General features: G+C 30.3%; 1 protein-coding gene across 1 annotated transcript in view; it reads left to right on the top strand.

The window, feature by feature from the left end:
* The window catches only part of LOC146533789 (BMP and activin membrane-bound inhibitor homolog), a 67,539-nt gene extending 46,010 nt beyond the window's left edge, over nt 1-21,529 (top strand). Inside the window, exons 2-5 of the mRNA XM_085194923.1 lie at nt 4,744-4,912; nt 10,419-10,573; nt 17,789-17,957; nt 18,297-21,529. Of these exons, the coding sequence (XP_085051049.1) occupies nt 4,744-4,912; nt 10,419-10,573; nt 17,789-17,957; nt 18,297-18,453 (650 nt within the window). The 3' untranslated portion in view covers nt 18,454-21,529. The remainder of the gene's footprint in view (nt 1-4,743; nt 4,913-10,418; nt 10,574-17,788; nt 17,958-18,296) is intronic.
* The last annotated feature ends 2,582 nt before the right edge of the window (nt 21,530-24,111 follow it).

Below are 24,111 nucleotides of genomic sequence, written 5' to 3'. Positions count from 1 at the left end.
TATGATCTCCACCGACGCGCAGCGGTGCTTCCATGCGAACATTTCAATCGCGATTTAAGAATACCGGCTCCCGGTTAGAGCGAGTTTTTTAGCGTATAATAAACACATCTTCAGCTTTGTTCGGTGACCGCTATTGAATTTGCGAGTCCTCATACTTATTTATTTTTCCTCTTTTTGACTCCTAAAGAAATTATCATTTTTATTTTATAAAAATAGCTGCAATTTTTTTATTATTATTTAGTAATGAGTTTTATAAGTAAACTTCTAACAACATCAGTACAAAAATATGTGGCACATAATATGTTTATGAATTTTTAATTTCGGCGAAATATGCTACTGAATTATTAATGAGAAAACAAACATACACAAAGGTGCAAATGTAAAGTTTATATCCGTGAAGCTGTTCATCCCGGCAAACGTCCCGTGAAGCGCTGCGCTGGCGCCGCATCGACTTGGAAAAATAAACCACACAACGTAAACAACTATGAGAATAATCTGAACAACAAAATCAAAAGTTTGAAGACGATAACGTTTTACCATGTTATACGGTTTTATCCTTTATACTTCCCGTCTTCGACTCATTAGTGTCTCTATCCTTCACTAGCCTCGCTTCATCTCTTTCCTGCCTCGCCTCCGGAGGGCCATTTATCAATTCCAAATAACATGCCGGGATCTTTTCTCTTTTGTTTATTTGTTTTTTATTTACCTTATCCTTTGGTGCTCCGTTTGTATTTTCTTTTTACTCGAAATTGATTGTAAAGCCGATCTAATGACGTCCATATAATGTACGATGTTTCGATAACGCTAATTGTGCCGCTAATGAATACTTTATTACAACATTTTGAGATCTTTCGAACATCAGAATTGTGTATATCTTATAAATTATAATTAATCCTGTTTATACAGGGTGGAATTGACGGCACCACTTTAAATGAAACCACAGTTTTAACTACTCTATAAAAGCCTAATATAATTCAGAAAAAAAATAATTCCCAAAAATGAAAAAGTTATTTTTTCAAACAAAATAAATAATAAAATAATCGTTTTAAAAAAAAACGCCATTTGTAAAGTGTTATATTATCACTCACACACTTACCTGTCAAAGCGGCAACGTCGCTCACGCTTCATTCAAGAAATCGAGTCGCAGCAACTAGCGTAGGTATGTAGGCAACGGCGGCGAGCTGATGTTAAATTAACGCAACACTTAGGAATACACTTTACACACACTTTTATTGAATTATTTCTATTAGGTTTTTAATTTTACTTTTGTTGCACTACAAACACATTTTTTATGTTCCCGTTTTAAACTAACACTCATTTTTAACATGTTTACAAAATTATTACAATAATAGCATTTTTTCTCACTTTTTTTAACAATAAATATTACATTTTCTGTCCACATTACATTCAGCTCGACAATGACCCATATTATTACACTTGAAACATTTAATATTTCTTTTAATTGTAGCATTTCTTTTTACAATAAATGCAGATGACGATGTTTGGAACTTCCAAGCATTCCAATTTTTTACTCCTTCCAGTTTTATTACTGTGCTGTTTCCCTTCCATTGTGATTGTTTTTTTTGATTGTTTTTCTTTTTTATTCCTTCCCGGCAACTTAACCTCCAAATTTCAATACCAACGCCGAAGCGTCGCGTGAAGTAACGCTGTTTTAATCTCGCCAGTATTTCTAATTTTCTACGATTGATGCAATCTTTATTATTGTTACGACGTGGTCTGGGCCCATAACCCGTTGTATTTATATGGTTTAGTAAAGAGCATTCAGCTATAGTCCGACCCAACTACTATTGCGCAGAATGTACGCGCCGCACCGATTCTATGGGAATCCCCGGTAAGCGGTGCGGCGTGAGCGGGGTGTCTTTGTGCAGATAACAAAATGCATTTTTAATATTGATTGATTGTTTAATATAACACTATAATTCATAATAAATGTAGATTATACGTTTTATGCATGATTTGATATTAAAATAATTAATAAAATTATCAATACTATTTACAAATAATTACTAAATATTAATTTATTTCGTATTGAGTTTTCGTAGGTTCTCGTGTAACATTATAAAACTCGTTTACTATTTAATTTTTATACGATTTTCTATCAAAATAATTATACAAATATAAATAATAATGAAAATCTTAATAAAAAAATTAATAGTATATTCGATAAGTATTTTAGTTAATGGCAACTATTACAATGTTTTTAATTATCTGTGTAAGAACAGAACTTAGCCGCGGAACGGCTAAGTTCTGTTGTATTTACATTATTGTTTAACTTTATACGTTGAATAATTATTAAGTGTTTTAAATTATTTGGATGTTGTTTAATATTAATTTTATCATTAATCGGATTTCTAAAATCGTGATGAATGTTTCGTGATCGTGATGATTTGATTACTGAGTATTTTTCTCAAATAAGAAACTATTGTGTCAGTATTTGAGTCTATTATCAAAACGTACATTCTTTTAAGACATTTCAAACAAATGTTGAGTTTTTAATATTACTTATGATGTAAATATTAGTGGTAGTAAAAGAAAAATGCGACAACGACGATGTAAAACTAATGTTAAATGTAAGTACCTATCTATCGTAGTTCAGTATCATTTTGTGTGTTAAAAATTTTGAATATAATTTTGTGGGTGGTTCAATAACCATGCAGTATTTCTAAATAATTTCATAATAAAGGTGATATAATAAATTGACTTAAAGTAGGATTTTATTAAACAATTTTAATAAGAGGTTTGAACGTTATTTAGATTTATAATAAATAGGCAATTGCGTGAAAAAGAACGCGAGACATCGTTCTTTCTCGTTCGGTTTTGTTTTGACGAATGAAAAGTAGAAGTTTGGCAACGCTTAGTAGTATTTTTGTAGTAGTATGTGTATGTGTGCGTCACACCAAATACAGGTATGGAGAAAAATCGTGAAATGAAAAAAAAATCCTACGTCCAAATTGTTGAGGCATCTTGATTAATTTCTTTAGCTCCGGGTTTGAAATATTTTACCCTATATGCAGTTTCAATTAAAGAAGCGCGGCCTCTTCCACCCTGTATATTCCTATGGATTGAAATTATAATAAAAAGCTTTTAATTATATATTTATGTATTATTATGTTATTAACATTTATCAGAATTTTAACTTCCTTTATAACCTTTCTATTTTGAGCTGTCACTTATATCAGAGCATAGGTACATATTTTTCGTTTTAAACGAGAAACGAATTATTGTAGCACAGAATGTTTACAATATTAGCTATTGTAAAAAGATTTTAAATATCTAAATTAAATATTTATATATAATATATATAAAATGTTAACAAGTACAAATCAATAGAAACTTAGTAAATTTATTTATTTAATTTAATTTCCATACATTTACGTGTTAGGTAAACAAAGTATCACACACTCTTGTTTCTATTTCTTTTAAGCTTTTAAACAATGTAGTCTTAATTTGAACGTATAATATAACAATATATCCAATAAAATTTAATGCTATTACTTCACAGTAAAATGCTGCCTAACTACAACTTTGTTTTTACATAAACCTTCTTATATTAGTAGCTTTCATTAACAATTAAAGAATTAATTTTATTTCATCATCAAAATATTTACCCAGGACGTAGCCAAAATCGAAAACTAATTGCCTCTTAATCGATCTCCCATCAAATCTGACTTACAAATCATTTCAAAATTGGACATGATGAAGCTGATGTCGTGAACGAAAGGAATTTCAATGGGACTAGACATCAGAGGGGGTCTGATTGCGTTTCCTTAAGACGAACCTGAGGCCCAAGAGCAAATAAAGCGGCGACCCTCTAAAATTAATTTCGTTTTGTTTCATCGTCTGGATCGAGGCATTTACATTGAATGCGGTCGGAGGCTGCCCGCTCGTGGATATTTATGTAAGGGCTCTCGGTACGTGACGCGCGCATTATTCATATACAAATACTCGATGCGGACCATCTGTGTATTTTTACCGGTTTATCGACTTTTTCATTATATGTTTGAGAAACTAAAATGAAATATATTATTTTGATATTGTTTCATGTTTTGTTAAAGGATAGCAAGTTGGATGTCTTTTATGGAACATATTTATGTGATCGTATGTGATTGTATGCATTGGGTTCGAGTTCAAATCCCACTCAGGGATTTTTTTAATATATATATTGTCATTTTTCGATTGAACTGCGCTGAAGTACTGTGGACAAGGGATACTCAAGAATTTCAAGAGTAGAATTTCGAATTGCATTTCAAAGACAATAATATTTTATATACGATTGTACTTTAAGTATGAATTAAAGCTGTTATTGTAAACTATAATCAAAGTTTACGAGTCATAGGCGCCACAGCGTCGAGGTTGCTAACTGGACTCACTAGTTGCACTCGCAGCATTTTGCTTTGCATTCGTAATAACAGTTTCCTGTTGAATGGTCTATAAATAAATTTTATTTGTGGCTAGATTTAATTTTATGGCTCCAATACCATTACTCGAAAATCAGTGGCTTTTGTTTATGTCTATAAATTCTTAGATTAGGTTTTGTTGTAGTTTTGCGTTACTTTTTGTTTTAATTAAAATATATATTTTTTTAAATCATTATAAAGTATTTTCCCATAAACAAAGTGAGATTCAAGTGACACCACACTACCTCGTTTTTTAACTATTATATCCTATATAGATTTATCACTTATTAGTACTTAAGTTCTTAAACAATTCTTTCTTTTCCAGATCCTAAACAAGAAGGGGATGGAGAAGGTGTAAGATGCTACTGCAACACAGCACATTGTATAAGCACAGGATATATGTGCAGGGCGCGTAAAGGAGGTGGCTGCTACAGCGAACTTCCCCCAAGAAGGCACCACACGAGCCACGGTTGCTTACATCATTTGTCTGAAATGTGAGTAACAAAAACAATTTTAATTTGCATTCTCATCCACCTAATCTTGGACCACGTATAAAGTGCATACAAACTGCATTTTTTGTTATCTTATGACCATTTTTTTAAGTATAAATGTATTACAAGGATTTCTTATTATAGAAATTATAAAGCTCCAATCACAAAATTCAAGCCGTCATATATTGATAATACCTATATAAAGTAGTTCATTTAATACTGTTGCCCTACATATCTACTCGGTAAATGTGAACTAATAGAGAATTTATGTTCATTGCTATTACATAAAAAAAATAGTTTGGTTAATTTTATTAAAGCTTACGAAATTTTCAATTAAGAATTTTCTGGTATTTTATTAATCAATAATTCATTTGATTTCGATATTTGTATGTGTTTACAGAAACTCTTTCTTAGTAAAATTTGTCCTTAGTAAAATTCTTGTACAATAAAAATAAAGTTCTCATTTGGAATTTCATCGGACATTCCTTAAGATCGTATCACGGCTAATTACACTTCCAAATTGGTGTCATTAAATGACCTTTTTGGAACTGTGACAAATGTTTACTTTATATGCTTGAAAATTGTTGAATTGAATTGAATTCTTGATATATGGCGTTTCGAGCGTTGAAAATTGTTATAATAACTAAATCAAGTGATTCTAGACGCTTCAAGATAATTTCAGCTAATGGCACTAACATGTTCAAGTCAATAATAATTAATTATAGACAAATATTTGTATATTACATAGGTGTAGCTATTATTTATGGACAGCATTTAAAATTTCCACAATTTCATGTTAACTTTCATCTCAGAATTAATTAACTATTCTTTTGTTAGGTATGGTACAAACAAGCATTGTCATCCATCAATTCTGCTTATCACGCTCGAAACCTGCGGCTTCTAAGCCATGTGTTGCGTTCTAAGCATCATCAGACTCAACTACAATCAATTTGTCTTCGGTTATTTGAAATTACTTTATAGCTCTTTCATCATGGCTGACAGCTTGAACAATTACAAATCGATAGAAAATAGTTAACGGACATATTATTTCTCATGGCGTTCTATTTTCAAGTTTTTAACTGTTTTCTTTAATGATAACATTGAATGATAACTTTTCTTAGTTAACGATGTTTCAAACCTATACAGTTACGGGCTTTGTAATCGTATTATTGATGACCAGTGATCTAGCGTTTTTTCCTTACTTTCTATTTTTATTAAGGTTATACAGCTAAGATAAAACTATATTTTTGTATTATTGAACCATATAAGATTTTGGCAGAATAAGTAATGAAAAAAAACAACGTATTTCGCAATATATTTTAATGAGTTAATAATTTTAAATAAACAATTAAAATTTGAATATGTAATCACTTCTTGATTGAACGTTATTTATTTTCAAGAGTACCTGTTCAGTTTATTATCTTATTCAGATCAGCGGGCGCGATCGGAACAGGTTCCATCTACGGGCGCACGCCTGCTTTTATTTGCTTTAAATTACTTTTGCTCCTTTTTGGCAATCTCCTGTTGTTCATTATCTTTGTTAACGATCGCATCGTCTACTTTATTTAGATTTCGATTTAAAGGATATTAAAATACTAAGTCAATATGAGTAATTAATTATTTTTATAGTTTTTTTTTATGTTTGGTTATTATATATTTGTTTCATCCTCAATAATTTTTTGAAATTAAATTTGATATGTACAATTGTGTGACTGTAAACGCAACAGATTGTTGGTTCGATTTCCACTCGAAGAAATGAAATATTAAATATTTTCATATTTTCGTACTGGTGTTGAGACAAAGGGCGGCGTTGAGTTTCGCCATTCAACACGCAATGCTTTCAGAATTCCGTGAAAAAGTGTAAATGCTCCCTCTGCTTAGCAAAAAAAATTTTTTTTTTTCATTATTCAAAGTCAGAGCAGGGTGCAAGCTGTTAATAAATTGCGTAGAGCGATGTCCTCATTTGTTGAGATAACACTGACGGTAGAACGGGGTGGAGCCAGAGGTCGGGATCCTAGATAGCGGCACAGCGGCCGGCGACCCGAACAATGCGCCGTATATAAACCTGAAATGACATTTAATACTTTTCCCTATCTCCTAGCCATAAAGCTTTTAATGCATTTGTACCATGCACATTTGAATGCCATTTACTGATAATGTCGAAGTCGCATTTCGCTAATAGATAATACATTTCTAGAGTTTGATGTATCTATTGTTTTGTTCGAAGCCAAGCTCTTATCGGGTGTTTGTGCTACTTGTATTATTTCTATTTGTCGTATTTGTATGTCTTTCCAATACAATTAACTTGGATAGTTTATTTTGAACATGTTGTTACATGTCACAGCAAGTCCATTTTAATTACTTGTTTTGTTTCTCACTTATTAAACTCAATATTTTTATTATCTTATCGTAGTTTTTATTTTCCTTCGTTGTTCCAGCCAATGTATAATTTAAACTTTTAATTAAGCTCGGATACTCGTGGACCTATAAAAGTTTTATTTGTTTTTAGCCCGAAGATTATAGGCTGAGGTTAATTTCACTGTTTCGTTTTTAATGATCTTAATTATTGTTCAGTTTATATTCGTTTATATCTTAAATATATAATAACAACAAAAATAGTATAACAGTTTTGATTAAATAACTATTATAGTATGATATACAAGGTAGGCACTTATATCCCTTAGAGACTCATTGCCTTCGAAAATCTCGATTGTGATGTTTGAGGAGGGATTATATAAAAAGTGAAAAATATAAAATGTACTCTAATAAACATTAACATTAAGTTTTTGTTAAGTGTTACATTTAGTACATACATATTATTTACTAAACTATTATTTGTAAGCAAAATTAGTTTGAGTCAAAATCAACTAAAGAATCCGCCATAATATGACTTCAAAATAGTAGTATTTTAATATAAATGTGGTCGACGTGCCACATTACAACAGGGTTTTTAAATGCCATAGTTGTAGATTTGATCCTCACTTGAGGTCATTTATTATGTTTATATCCCTGCTCTGGCAAGACAAATCGTGGTGTTAAATTCCGCCAAACATAACGCAATGTCTCGAATTGTGGTGGACACCGGAGTATCTTGACACCAGGTTATCTCTGATTATCTTGTTATAAAAGCGTAAAGCTGAAAAAAAAATATCAACAGTAATATCACAAGCCAAAAGCCTAACATCGAAACCTATGTTATATTAACATTCCACAATCAAACGACAGCTATTTGATTTCCAAATAGCGTAGAGGTATAAAAATATTTGATCAAATTTTTGAAATGGCCGCTTACCGTTGGGTTCCCACGAGAAAGGTCGTAACTATTCAAATTAGTTGGACTTTAGATTGTGCCAGCTGCCTCAGTGTTGCAAGGTTAACTATCAGCTTTAATGAGCGTTTTATGAAGTGGATAGATAAGCTGTTAAGAAAGAATACAATAAACGCCCGCGCTTGTACTGTCTAATATAAACATACATACACTATACATACTATTTAGTTATAGCATTTTTGATAATTTATTCGTATAATTATTTATTATAAACGTATCTGTCAATGCATAGAATCGGTATTTTCAATATATTATGTTCAAACGTAATAAATTATAGGATAATAACTGCATACGACTTCTATAATCTTAGACACTGCTGGTGGAATTAGTTATCGGTTTAAATAACGTTTATGTACTTATCTATACGTAAGTTGCACGTACTTAGGTATTCAATGTTTTATTTTTTTCTTGAAGATGAAAAAAAATAGCTTCATTATAAAAAAATCATTTCACAATGTCAACACTAATCCCTCTGCCTATCCTGCTGTGCAGGATAAAGTGTGAAGCTGATTTATTTATTTATTTTATTTATAATAAAAAATATTATTTATTTATTTTATAAGAAAAAATCTATTTGATTTGATTCCATTAGAATCCTTAATATCCATCAAACATGCAGATGGTTCAACAAATATTGGCTTAATCAAAATATAAAACCAGTACTGGGCTTATACTCGTATAAACATAAGCATTTGAGGATTCAAAAATTCCAAACAATTTATATTCGCAGCACAATTTCGTTTATATGCGTCGGCTTGTTTGAATTCGCACACTTCGCGTCACGTCGAGATTGTAACGACGACCTAAAACTATTAATCTTGTTAAAAAAGTCTTAAATGCTAAAATAATCTATTACTCTACTATAAAAGTAATGGAATTTTTTACATATATTTAAATAATAAAAATATATATAAATACATACTTATAGAACTGAAATTAAACTTAAACTGACTCTTATAATTTTTATAACAATGAAATTTTACATATTACAGTAAATATTTGACACCTAATTTAAGCTATACTTTAACTATTTAATCGAATCAAAGAAATTGAGGAAATGAAAAGTATTAAATTTAATTTCTTCGAGTGGGAATCGAACCGTTTACTGTCGCATGTTTCTCGTGCCCCTGCACCACGACTGGTCTCAATACATATTTATAGGCACAGATTCTATTACAATCCAGGCAGAAATCCACACTAGCTATAAACCATTAGCTGTGACAAGTGATTTGGTATTTTATAATGTTTCGAAACTAAGTTTATAGTATCGTAAATAAAGTTAGTAATTGCCAATAAAAAGCCATTTGAAAGATAAACATTGCAATCACCGTTGGCATTTGAGGCGCCGGTTGCACAACCGATTGACATCGCTTATTCTACGAGTAGCTGTTACGTATTGAAACTGATCCTTGCGTTTGCTTAATGTCTCGATTATTAACTCGAATGTTGTATTTGTAATCGATTCTTACTAATCGCATTTGGATCGAATTCGATTCGATTAGAGTCCCCTCCACTTTTTATCCATAGAACAATTTTTCTTTAGGTATATGCTTTATTTGATATCATACTCTAGATGTTTTATAATACAGCTTAGGCATTATTATGTCTTTGTCTATATTGTAATTAGATACAAATTTGACCTAATCTTTGAACTAGAACTATAGTCGGCAAAATAAAAAAGGAGGACTTACTAAGCTATCTCTTCCTACTCCGTAACCCCGGCGAGTGTGAGATAAAATATAAATATTATAATATTTACTTGCTTTAATACTGCAAAACAACCACATATCTTAAAAGATTATGCAATCAGTGTTCTACTACTATTTGGCCTTTATTCGTTTAGAAACATTGTTATTGCTTAAAATATCTGATGTATGAAATTAATAGCCCGATCAGGATTATGGTCCAATTATTTCAGATACCTTTTCTTTTTTCACGCTGTATCCCGCAAATAGCAGGTTAGGTAGTGGGAACCTAGTTTTTAAATGTTATTGTAATTTCATTAACATTTTTCGCCTTTCCTATATTTGATTTTATTAAACTTTTAATTAAGTCGATAGGCAGGCAGTTAGATGTACATATAATTTCGTTATCAATACACAAGTTATTGCTAATATTACTGTTTTATTTTTATTATAAACTTATAAAGTAATATTATAAAATAATTATTTTCATTTTCAGTGAAAAAGAAGCCTTGTCTCACTGCCAGAACGCGCCGAGCCAAGGTGGACCGCCTCCCCGTGAGCACACTCTACTACTGTGCTGCTTTAAAGACTTGTGTAACCACGAGGACAGCCCGGTGGCGAAAGCTAGGCTTAATTTAACAAATGATTCAGGTAATTACTCATGTGTTTATTATTTATATACGTAAATAAAATGAAATTTGTCGAAAGTACGTGAATTAAGTACAAAACAATTGGTCCTTAGAAGGTATTTTTATTAGTACCTACTTTTTTCATGAAGATTTCGTGACTTAGATAAACCAAACAACGTCATTATTATTCATCGATATATTGTACCAGCAAGGATAGTGATAGAATATCATATAAATGTCAGTGTCACTTTTGTAGGCAGTCGATTAATCTAGACATTGATATCTCAGTCGACTGTCTGGCGGTGTCGTTTCCTTTTCTTTTAGGTACATGCTAAGATCTACTATTATACCTACATTTTACCGATACCAAATGTACCTATATTTTTAAAGGAAACGACAAATATTATACAAATAATAGTTAGAATTTTCTAAATTCTTCTATTTTTGTATAACTTAAAAGTTTTAATCAAATGCTATTTGATTTTTCTTATTATTGTTATACGTAAATGGTATATACAACTTAGTATAAGATTCCTGCGTTCTCCACCTAAAAGGCATTTCGTCTTCAAATTTAAAAGCTTTAATATTTTTATTTTAAGCTTTAATAAAAACTTCTTCGAATGGTACTCAAACTTCACAACCATTGTTTGCATTACGCATTTAGGCCTATCTTAATTATGGACGACGACTTGTTCTTTTTAACTTCTGAGTGTCAGACAACACACTTACCGACGGAAAGAATTGAAGTAGAACACTAAGATAAGGCTTTCTATTCCGTCTTGAAGTCTACGCAAAAAAAATATCACCCATCTAAATCCCAATATCTAAAAACAAAGTAAAACACACACAAATAACTAACAAAAATATTAGTGCGTAGAAACTCCAAGAACTATTTAAAGCATCTACATACAACATAAAGCTACTCTCAATAGAGTAATATAAGAATCGTTCCAACAATCAATCAGGCCGTTCCCCGAAAGATAATAAAATAGTCTATTTAACGATTTCTATAAAACGCTTTCCGCGAACAAAGATATACCGGCGGTATCTTATCTCATGCAAATTATACTGTAAGTGAATCAACCAGCTGGAGTACTTCTTCTGAATAACAAAATTATAATTTGAATTTGCGTGGTACAATGGTTTCTTGTTATAATTATAATTAGATTAATTGTTATGTCTTTGTAGTATAAAAGGGGCTACTAAAACTGCTTTACGGTGCCCAGTGGTTTAGGTTCAAATCTTTAACATTTTAAGGAGAGAAATGTTTTAAATATTTATTGTATGTAAAAACCTAAAAAAGTAATTAATTAATAATTTTAGACACGTGTTGAGTAACGAAACTAAACACCGCGCTTTGTGAAATGTGTACGCTAAAATCCTCATTTAAAATGGAAATTAATAATAATGTCTTAAATTAAATTATTTCAAACGCTGGTTTATATATCGTAATTTTACAAGCAAAACAACATATTTCGAGTCTAAGTACAAATTATCAACCATAAAGCCTTTATGATTTAATTAAACTTAATTAACAGTTAGTACAGTTACGGCCACAATTGATAAGACCTGTAAAGCAATCGACTCGAGGCGTACTCGTAAATTCTTTATCTACCATTTTCTATCCACGTAGATATGTCTATTAAAAACACTATAAAAAATCGCAGCTTACTTTATAAATATTATTTTATTGAAGCTTAAATTTATTAGTTACATTTTATTTTATTACTAAACTATTAAAAAAATAAGTCTTTTTTATTTGTACTTATAACAATTTATTAATAGTTCAACGACGCCATTTATCTAACCTTCTTACCAGAAGCCAGAATCAAACACAAGTTCAATGTTCATTAAATGTTATTGAAACGACTAAAAGAATAAATAAATTATATAAAAAAATTACAGTTATTTAGGACTTTTTATTCATCATAATGTTAATAGTGAGAAAATAAAAAAACCCCATGAATAAGAGAGTAATGCTTTATTTATTCAATAAACCAATATATATTTAAACATTGTAAAATGATTTCAAGTAATCACGGAAAAAGTTTGTCATCGACTATATACCTAATGTTAGTTTATTAAAACGCGCGGAGCGCGTGCCAAGTTTCTGGGTTTCAGAACTGGCGAGCAGCACCGTGTGTTATTTTACACGAACCATTTGAAGCCACTTTTTACCTATTCGTAACTCAAAAACTATTCCACCTAAAGCTGTCATATTTGGCTCAAATATTTAGACCCCCTACCTGTATACGTGCATAAAATTTCATAAACACAGCTCAAACAGTTATTTAGATAATGACGTCCAAAAATCGTAAATTTTTAGGGGGGTGACTGACCTATAGACCTTAATGTTAACCAAGTTCCAGATGATCTAGAAAGGTGAAATTTAGCATCCGGTTAAGTAATTGGGTGTATGTCAAGAGAAAAATCCGAAACTAGTATTTTTTAAAATATTTTCTTATAATTTTTCAATAAATAGATTCAATTAGGAACATTTACTTATAGCACCTGTAATGAAAGCATAGCAATCAAAGTTAATGATAACTGATTTTTAGGCATAGCGCCTGCCAACAAAATAAGAGCAATGCATTATTTATATATATTTGCTTTTATTTATGTCACACGTTAGTAAATATTTTATTTGTTTTGTAGACTAACTTCACTATTACTTACGTAATCCATCTCAAACAACACGATGCTTTCAAGTATATTTTAAGATAAGATATGTCTCCATTTGTAGCTGAAAATGACTCTAATTTATGTCCTGAGAAAGCCTGTCATCATGTGGACTTCAAGGGCTTCACGTAAAAATATAAAAATATAATAAATGGATTAACATCCTTCATTATTATTTATTACTAGCGGACGCGCGCAGCTTCGCTTGCCTATTAAAGGGTGAATTCTAATAACCCATAAAACATGTGTTCAATGAAATATTTTTAAGTCTAAATTTCAAATTTTATAATAATCGGTGGTGTTTTAAAAATTTTTCTATATAAACTTTCAACCCCTTATTTGCACCCTTAAGGGGTGAATTCTAGAAAACCATACAACATATGTTTAATTATATACGTTTAAGAGTCTGAATTTCAAATTTTATGAATATTTATGAATATTTGCACCCCTAAAGGTTCTCTCTAGGGGGGGAATAATAAGAGGGGAGAATTCTAGAAAACGATGAAACACGTGTTCAATTAAATACCTTTAAAAATCTAAATTTCAAATTTTATAAAAATCGGTGCCGATTTAAATTTTTTTCCATAAAAACTTTGAACCGCTATTTCATCTCTTTAAGGTTAAAATTTTTCGAAATCCCTTCTTAGTGGATGTCCAGATTACGAAAGTAAACTTTTGTCCAAATTTAACGTTTCTACCATCAGCGGTTACGGCTGTGCGTGCGTCTTATCTCAGTCAGTGAGGACGAGTCCTTTTATATATATAGATAATTTAAATATTTTAGTACTTATTATACTAAGAGCATTTGCATAGTCGATTAACGTATTTGATATTAAATACCTGACGAACTTTTATTAAATTAGTGAATAACTTTTACATTTTTAAATATAAATTATTATAAAAAAGATACATTTAAAAATGTAAAAAAACCACTCTTCCGAGGGCGGGACAAGGGTCCAAGCCATCGGTGGCTAGGGCTCCAGAGAGAGGAACCTCCGCACAATACGTGCCGTCTCAAGTAATACTGCCTTCTGTATCCGGTTCTTGATCCAACAGCTAAGCGATAGCCTCTTAAGGTGTTGGTCGAGGCTTTTCGCTATTAAACCGTTAACCGAAACCACTAACGGCACAATGATAACAAATAACAAATTATTATAACAAATTATTATTACAATATTTAAGTACTAAGTCCTATAAGGGTTCTGTTTTATTGCTTTCGAGGTACAGAATCCTAAAACAGAAAAAAATACACTAAAAAATAAATATAAATAAAAGCTTTTAAAAAGTAATTATATTGATAGAAATATATATAAAATTTAATAATAATATACTATCTGTAAGGTCAGTCGTGGCACAGGGGCATAAAGTGTGACTGTAAAACCTGACTGGTTACTGGTTACTAGTTACTGAGTGTTTTAACACTAGGTTCTCTCTGTCTACTCTTCTGTGTGCGGGATACAGAGTGAAGCTGATTTGATTTTTATTTTGAAACATTGTCAGCCTACCAGCTATCTTAACAGAAGTAATTATAAAGTAATTATTAACAGTAAAAATTTAAGTAATTGTTAATAAAAAAATAAGAGAAAAAAAGAGAAAATTAAAAATTACATAAACAAAATAATAAAAAAAACCAAAATGTGGTGTCGTGGGACACCAGTTAGGAACGAAGTTCGACGAACGACGAGTCCTTCGGCTAATGTAGAATCGACACAAATTGCAAAAAAAGTCGTGCTCAACTTTATGTAGGTTTTCTTGATTTTTCTCTTAAATTTTGCTGATTTGTTTTTATTTAAGTACAAGAAAGTATTTAGAAAATTCAGTATTTTAGGAAATAATAAATTACTTAAAATAAAAAAACATCGTAATTCAAATTATCAACTAAAAAAAGAAAGAGGGAGAAAGAGAAAGGTATTATACATTACTCGTCTGTGTATGCGACTGTCGCGCCTGCGCACGTCTCATTTAACGGTTTTATTCCACGCATTTTTCTTACGGTTTTACTATCACATTTTTTTCAGTTCGTTCACGCAGCGAAATCCCTATCCCTTCCAAGCCTGCCGTAAGGAACTTCGTTCCAATAAATAAATCCGCTTCACGATGTATCCCACACATAGCGGGGTAGACAGAGGGAACCTAGTGTTAAGACACTCAGTTCCCCTCTTTCCATCGAACTCTGGAGGCATTGCGTGTTGAGTTATTCCAACAAAATAATAAAATTAGAAAAAAATAATAATAAATTTATCAGATTTCTAAACGCAGCATACATTAATTACTTTATAATCTGACAACTGTCATTTAATCAACAAAATAAAAACTATAGTCGAGATTCATAGATAAATATAATCTAAATTCATATATAATTAAATATCATCTTAAGAGTAATAAAACATAATATTATTGACTATAATAAAAAAAGTAAATACCTAATTATATTAGATACATTTTATTGTACGAAGGCGCTCATATTTTAATGGTTTTTTTGGCCTGGGTTTCATGATTTTACTGGTTTTAGGAACACTTGTGAAAACGGCAGAGAACGAAGTTAACCTTGGGATCATATCAATTCAGATTGGTACGTCAGCACTTAATAAACTTATTGTTTATAAATATTTTTTCCAAGACATGTTGAACAATGAATCGTTCAATAGAATTGCTTGTGGTTGAAACAAGAACCTTACACCGAATTGTTCCAATGCCTCCCGATGGGAGCTGTCTCTTCCATGCTTTTGCATATTCTTTGTTTGAGCGTATTGATATACAACAAAGTAATAAATTGCGCGAGACTATAGTAGAGTACGTATGTCGTAACTGGAATGATTTAAGTATCTACACTAGCGCTCGAAACGGGAATCCTTACTCTTCTAAAGAAGACATGCTTTGCTTAACTACGTACGGAGCTACTTCCGAAATAAAGGCTGCAGTAGATTTGTACAATATTAAGATAGAAGTGTATTATCACAATGGTGTCCTACTTGGTTTATTCGGCGAAGAGAAATGTCCTATGAAGCGCTTACTCTAAACTATGTTTTAAAAAGAGCAACTCTTGAGTTTCTTGCTACAGTAGCTTCCTATAGGAAAAGTACTTGTAATGGCCAAATTGAATAAAGAATATTTTGATTTTGATAACATTATGAACCTTCCTACTTATAATTGCTGTACAAAAAGTAATGATATCCCATCAAAAACATAAATGTAAAAAGAAAGCCAAGTTCTGTAATAAAACGTATGCTTTCAGCGATAAAAGAAGTGAGATGTAAATGTATGCCAAGTTCAATGGTCAGTCCTGAAATTTATTTTTAACAATATAAAATATTTTATAACAACTGAAAATGCCCATTCTTCTTACAACTTGGAGACTTCATTTATGTGTAATATCTGACTTGGCTAGTTTTCAAATTAATTTACATCGATATTAATGAATGTATTCAAATTCTATTCTATTCTATTAAGATTCTAATGTAAATTCATATGAAAACTAGCCAAATCAGATATTACACATAAATAAAGTCTCCAAGTTGTAAGAAGAATGGGCATTTTCAGTTGTTATAAAATATTTTATATTGTTAAAAATAAATTTCAGGACTGACCATTGAACTTGGCATACATTTACATCTCACTTCTTTTATCGCTGAAAGCATACGTTTTATTACAGAACTTGGCTTTCTTTTTACATTTATGTTTTTGATGGGATATTTATTTATGACATGTAATTCGATACGTTTATTTTTTTATTGTCTACTATTTTTTTATGTACCCATAATTTATGGGTTTAGTGGTCGTAGAGAAAGTGAAGAGTTAGCCTTTCATGGGACTAGGAAAAAAAGCAGTAACTAGCCCACGCTTTTAATCTATATTTTTGTTCTCTAAGAAATATTTAAAATCACAATCACTGCGTTTATCTGAAACTTATAATTTATATTGAAGCCTTAACATATTGACACAAGAAATAGATCAGATTAAATGGAACCTACTGTCCCTAGTTTAGTAAAGCTAACCAAAATCTCTTTAAATCTTTCACTGAACCTATAGCTATAAAGTGTCATATAAAACCCATTATAAATTCGATCTCATACAGTGGTCCACACGATTTCCTGCTACCGGCCAACACGATAGGATGCTTTGGTGCACTTTCCGAGAACAACGTAGCCATTTGTTTTAATTCCGCTTAATCTATCGCGTGTTTAATTTGTAGTATTATTAATTTGAATGTTATTTATTATTGCTTTTTTTTTTAAAATTTCACGCTGTATCCCGCACACAGCAACGTAGGCAGAGGGACCCTAGTGTTAAGACACTGTTCCACATTTTTCACTGCTCAACGACGCGCTAATAATTCATTTCTTCGAGTAGGAATCGAACCCAGAACCGAAAAATTCTAAAAAATATTCCAAATTTTTTAAGATCACTAATTTCGTGATAAGATCGTCTTTCCATACCACCTCTATGTTAGAAATAATCTGATTTGCTCATATTTTTCTTCATTTTCTTTTTCTCATTTTATTTCCTTTATGAATGCAATGAAGAATTCTATCTAATTCTGTGTCATTTTTATTTCTAGAAGGCAGTGTAGCAAGTGAACGTGGCGCATCATATAACAGCGAAGTATGGTTCAAAGCTGCCACCATAGCGGTGCCGGTGTGTGGGGCTCTCATACTGTTCCTGCTGGTAGCTGTGGCTGTACGGCTGTTACGAGCTGATGCCTTGCTTCAGGCTGATAGGAAATTAAGGTAAATGTTAAAAATCTTAATTATATCTTTAAAAAGATATATGTTCTAATATAAAATTAATTCTTTACAATTCTGTTGTAGAGATTTAAACTAGTAAATTAGACATCATGGTAGAGTTGGAGGGACATGTCACGTTCCTATGTAAAATAATTATAAGTTCGAATTTAATTCGGATTTTTCAGATTAAAGTTTTTCTGCTCATCACTCTAAATTAACATACTATACAACTATCTTGTTATTTTCAAAAACTACTATACATGATAAACTTTACATTTTTATAATAATTGGTACGTAAATAATAGTAAAAACATATACTAACCCAAAAATGTTTATTTCCAGGGGCGGTTACATGTGCCCACCCCAAAACTACACAGAAGATGTGAAAAAAGTATGGGTCGGCAATTCTCCCTTACTAATGACCCCAGACGGGTGTCTGGTCGCAGTCGAACGAGCTCAACTCGTACCGAACCAGCAACTCTGTGATATACAGCGGTAGAAACCTTTTGATGGTCTAACCTTTATAAAAATGTCGTATGTCTATAGATTGGCGGCGTTGAGTTACGCTGTTCAAGGTGCAATGTCAATAATATGTGTAGAATTTAAACTAAATTTGTTTTATAGAAAATGTAAGTTGAATTTTGTTTATCAGTATGTACGACGTCTGGCTGTAAACACGATGGTAGTGGGTTCAATTTCCACTCGAAAGAGTAATTTAATTTCATTTACTTGCTCTGGTTACAAGATAGAGGTATTTGGCCTGTGCATGATAAACGGAAGTGTCTTAACACTAGGTTCCCTCTCCCTACCGTGCTATACGTGGGATACATTGTGAACCTAACCAGTATATATACAATAATTTTAATATACATACGACATTTTAAATTAAGGAAGAGGAAGTACAGAAGACGAATGAGCGAGCAATCTCTGTCGCGCACTGTACTATGATTTGATTGTGAGGCTCGAACTTGTAACGGACATATCATTGGTTGATATATAGTAACATACGTTTCTGTTCTCTCTGTTTGTATTTATTATTAGGTAATTGATGACCTAAACGTGACTTCGCCCGCTTACTCTTTTTGTCATATTTATTATACCTAATTTTTTACAAAAACGATGTGTTATTCTGATGTATAAGCTGTATTATTGTGATGCAAAGTTTCAACTAAATCCGTTTAGTAGTTTTTGCGTGGAAGTGGAACAAATATCCATTCACACGAGCATTTCTAATACTAGTAATGATATTGTTATTACATTATCATTATTTAAAGCAAATAAATCAAGGACGTATATCATGACAAAGAAATTTAGTAAGTTTATTAATGTGAAAATGAAATATTTTTTTTTATTTTCACAAATAAAGTTATTTGCTAATAATTAAAAGATATAATGTTAGCTGTGTTGTATAATAATCGATTAAGTGCACTATAATTTTAGTAGACACTTTGCGGTAATGACGTTTTATAATATCTTTACGCTCCATCTACTCGATAAAATTAGATTACACTAGAGGTCCACACGGTAATTTAAAAAACCTTCTTAAAGAAAAAAAAGAAAAACAGAGACTATCGTAGCACAGTACTATCGTAGGTTTGTTTCCCACTTGGGGAAAGTAATAATTTTCATTTCATCGCCAAAAAAAAAATATAGCGCGGAGTGTACGGGATACAAAGCTAAAAAAGTATCTCAGTACTAGGCTCTGCGGGAAACAGCGTGAACAATGAAAAAGTAAATAAACAATTTGAACGGCCAAGAAATGTATGTTTATTTCATATTGAATCTAATATTGATCTCAGTAGCGTCATTTCACGGTACAGCGCGCTCATACCAAATTACCACAGTGTATATTTAACTGTTATTATTTTATTATTATATATTATATTATATAAGCTTTGTGTTCCTTTATTTTGTAATCGATTTTTTTCAATCAATACATTTACATAATCGAGTAACGTTAGTTACCAAGGTTTACATTGTGTGACATTTTTGTTTATGGATTCTTTTTAGTAATTTTGCATCAAATATCATTCTTCGTTCATATATAAATAAATAAATATTTAATACAGATAATAACAAAATGTCATATTAAGATATTAAATGTGACAATATTTTGTATTTATTCGTACTGTTGAAATCGTATCCTTTTAAGTCATGGAAATACGATTTTTTTGTACAAAATCAATCCATAATATAAGATATGACGATATACGAAAAATATATAACGTGATTAAGGATTATTATCGATATAACAATATACTTAGTGTTGCATTTAAAATCGACACATAAGAAACAATTTATTTAATATTGTTAAACTAATTACCCAAAACAAGAAATAATTTTAATTTAATTGATATTGGTTGTGAATACGTTACAAAAAATAATTGCATTTTGAACCATTAAAATCGATATTTAATAAATTTCTTCTAATGCGTCATACAAATAGTATAGCTGTTTAGGTGTTAAACCAATATGACAATATCATTTAAATATTTAATTTAAATACATTTAAAAAAATATCTACAAAATGTATGTACGACTATAAAATAAATTACTAACTACCATAGTTAAATCAAAAATTATGATGTAATTGCTTATATTATACCTACTCGGAGTTATTAGTATAGTATTAAATTCATTTAACTATTTGTTTATTGTACAAGTTGAATGGTAATATCTTTATAAACATTAGATATGTGCTGTCACTGTCAATGTCAAAATGGGTCACGTCCATAGAATACCTTTCACTTGTCAATTTTAATTATTATTGACGTTTTTAAAAATTAAATTGAATGTTTATTTGAAGTGTAGTCGCTAATTTTTGACTAATGACTAAGATTTAAATATGATACATGTAATAATTGAAATATATAACATTTTAAATATTTTAACTCGTATGTCAGTAAGTAAATATTGTACAAGCAATCCATTTATGTATATCAAAATCTAAAAAGCTAGCAACATTGACATGAGGCTGAAATGCAAAAGTAAAAAATTAAATCGTTACAATAAAGAATACAAATCGATCATATTTTTATAACTTTGTAAATGTAAACTTGTAAATATAGCGCTATAAGTTACCCATTATTGAAAGTCGATATCTGAAAGTAAAATTCAATGGCGGGATAAAACTAGTCTTTCGTATCTGATTTTTTAATTATTATCTATTAAAAAAACTCCAATGGATTTTACTTATGGTCGAATTTTATCTAAATCACTGTTTTAAGTGTATCTTTTTAAACTTGATGTATCTTTTTAAATATTTGTTTTTTTTTTAATAATAATAATGGAAATTAATAAATAAATTACGTGTAAATAAATTTAGTTTTAGCTTTGTATATTGACATTTGATATACTTTGTTTATTTATTGTTTAGGCTTTCGCACTTTTTTTCGACCATTCAGAGGTAGACTTAGAAAGCTTCCTTGAAGGTGCCTTACCTTAAATAGGTTTTATATTGTAAGTGTTTATATCATAGGTGCAAGTAAATACTCTGTAATGATAATAAATATACCGTTTATGTAAATATGTATGATGTATAAAATATAAATGAATAAATGAAATTATTTTATAAATTTATTAGTTTTATTTCAATATTTTTTTATTTATTTACCTTACAGTGGAGAAAAATAGTTGATATAATATATCCAAAAAAAGGCCTAAAAGTGGGAAACGAAGTTAAGTCTAAACATTAGGTTCCTTCTGCCTACCCCGCTATATGCGCAGGACAGCGTGAAGCTATTAAATATGAATATGCCCTATAAAAATGTATAAATTAAATTTTGTACCTACAGTGTTTACTTACTTTTCAATATGTGAATAAATATAATTAAAATCACAATATTACAAACTATTCGTTTTATCTTTTGCTACATTAACTTCTATTAAACATTAATTTTCTTGTACAAAGGAGATTAATTCGTAGTTTAATTTATAATTGCTGTAATAACTAAATTTATTATAGTTATTAACTGTGTATTTTATAGATAAATTATATGTTTTATTTTACTTGCTGGATTTGTTATTGTTGAATATCATTAAAATGTTTATAAATTAAATAATAAATATCATTGTCTATGCTGAACTTAATAGTCGTAGTTCGTAATTATTATCTTTTAGCTCTTAGTAATTATAAAAGCAACATGTTACTTTTTTTGCTGAAATAACTGATTACTGAAATTCCCTAGTGGCCTCAACAGATTCACCGAATTTGAGGAGGCCGAGTTAGAAAAGCTCTGTTCTTGGTTTAATTACTATTTAAAAGTATTTTTCGATCGTCGAATATAATGAACTAACACAAAACAAAATATTTTTTAATTATGACACAAATTAGCTAATTAATATCAAGGATAAATTTGTTTTTAACATAATGTTATGATATAAATCTGTTATCTTTACATCTTGAGGTCTCCAAAACAAATGGTTCGGTCCATAATTTTGTCTTTCGTATAATATAAGGATTTTCTGCAGCTTTGCTTGGCATAACAGTAGGCAGTTAATATGAAATAAATAAAATACAAAAAATATTAAACCGTCTTCGAAACGATACTTATATGCGCAAATTTAAGCAAAAACTATGTTGTAGAAAATAATATTTTTATTATTTCAAAGTTAAGGAAATGGAAAATTAACAAGTGAAATCTTTTATAAGTTCGTATTTATATACGGAATAACTAATTATTTTTCATGAGATTTTGTTCGCAATATTTAGTAGTTATGTCTTAATGTGATTTTTTCTAGGCTGGAACCAAAAAACAATTTTCGATAAAAAATTCCATAGGACTAGCCACCATACCATTCAATTTTCCTTAAAATCTTTATACTTATATTAATACAAAAATACACATTTAGCTGTTTACATTCTTTAAAACATACAAATGTATGCATTTACGCTTAAAAGTTGTCATAACTTCATATTTCCAAATTATTAAAGATCTGATAAACAGATAAAAACTCTATTTAAATAGAATCGTCGTAGAAAAAAATACAGTTATAAGGTTGTTTTCTTATAAAATTAGTGTCAGAGTGCTGTTGTATAAGGTAGCTATTATATGTATATGCAATTTTTAACATGATTTTATTAAAAAAAACTTATATATTAATCTAGTTAAGTAGGGTAGCTTTTAAAATGTAAGGAAAAAGTAGGAAAAAAAGAAGAATTAGTGTGGCTTATCGAAAATCATAACAAATATAAAGCCATATTATTAAAAGGACAATATATATTTAACAGGACAAAAAACATTTGATAATCATTTGTAATGAGCACCAAATTGTCAAGTAAGTCGAATTCCTCCACTCAACACGCAATGCTTCGAGAATTCGGCAGAAAACGTGAAATAGTGTTTCTTAACACTAGGTAGGTTAACTGCCTACCCTGCTGCGTGTGCGGGATACACCGTGTAAAAAAAATTTCTTTTGCAATAATTACAGAATAAAAAATAGTTCTATTTTATAACACCTCTAGAATATATTTTATGCTATAGTAACAAGTAATTGAAGTTAATTATGTAGTTCAATAAAATACATTCAGCAACGCAATAAGTGCCTCCTCGCTGGCCTTGTTTATGTTCTTGCGGTGTACTACAAAAGTTTTATATAGAGTGCGCTCAATTTTAATAATTAATTATCTTTATTCTTCCAATTTTTTCCTCATTTTACTTTTATATAATAAACATATTAGAGAACAATACATTACAATTCTCCATTTAAATTTTAGAGCCGTCTTGGCCAAGGGGCACTAGGGTGTGACTGTAACGCGACGGTTGTGGGTTCGGTCCCACGAATGGTCTTGGAAAATGACTATTTTAATTCAAAAAGAGTGTGCTTTGAGTCTTTTCTAATCTCTTACAAGCAGAATGTGACAATTTTAACTACCATTTTGTTGTTTCTAAACCATCTCTATTTTATTTTCTTCTTTCTTAAGCAATGTTTTAAATTAAATTTAAAACAAGCATTAAGTATATCATTTTAAGAATATTTAATAAGCCTGTATAAACTGCACTAGACTGTATAAAAATATAAATTAATCATAGCTTCGGTAATTTGTATTCAGCCTGCGCATACGCGCTACAAGTGTCTATAATGCGCACTGCAGGAATAAGGCAATTATACAATTATTACTTAGATACGCCATAAAATCGTATTTTTTTCTGCAAAT

This window comes from Heliconius melpomene, chromosome 12 (assembly GCF_056956725.1).
Source record: "Heliconius melpomene rosina isolate 202511_hmr_F chromosome 12, ASM5695672v1, whole genome shotgun sequence".
In the NCBI taxonomy this organism is placed as follows: Eukaryota; Metazoa; Arthropoda; class Insecta; order Lepidoptera; family Nymphalidae; genus Heliconius; species Heliconius melpomene.
This window is presented reverse-complemented; position numbering and strand designations above follow the sequence as displayed.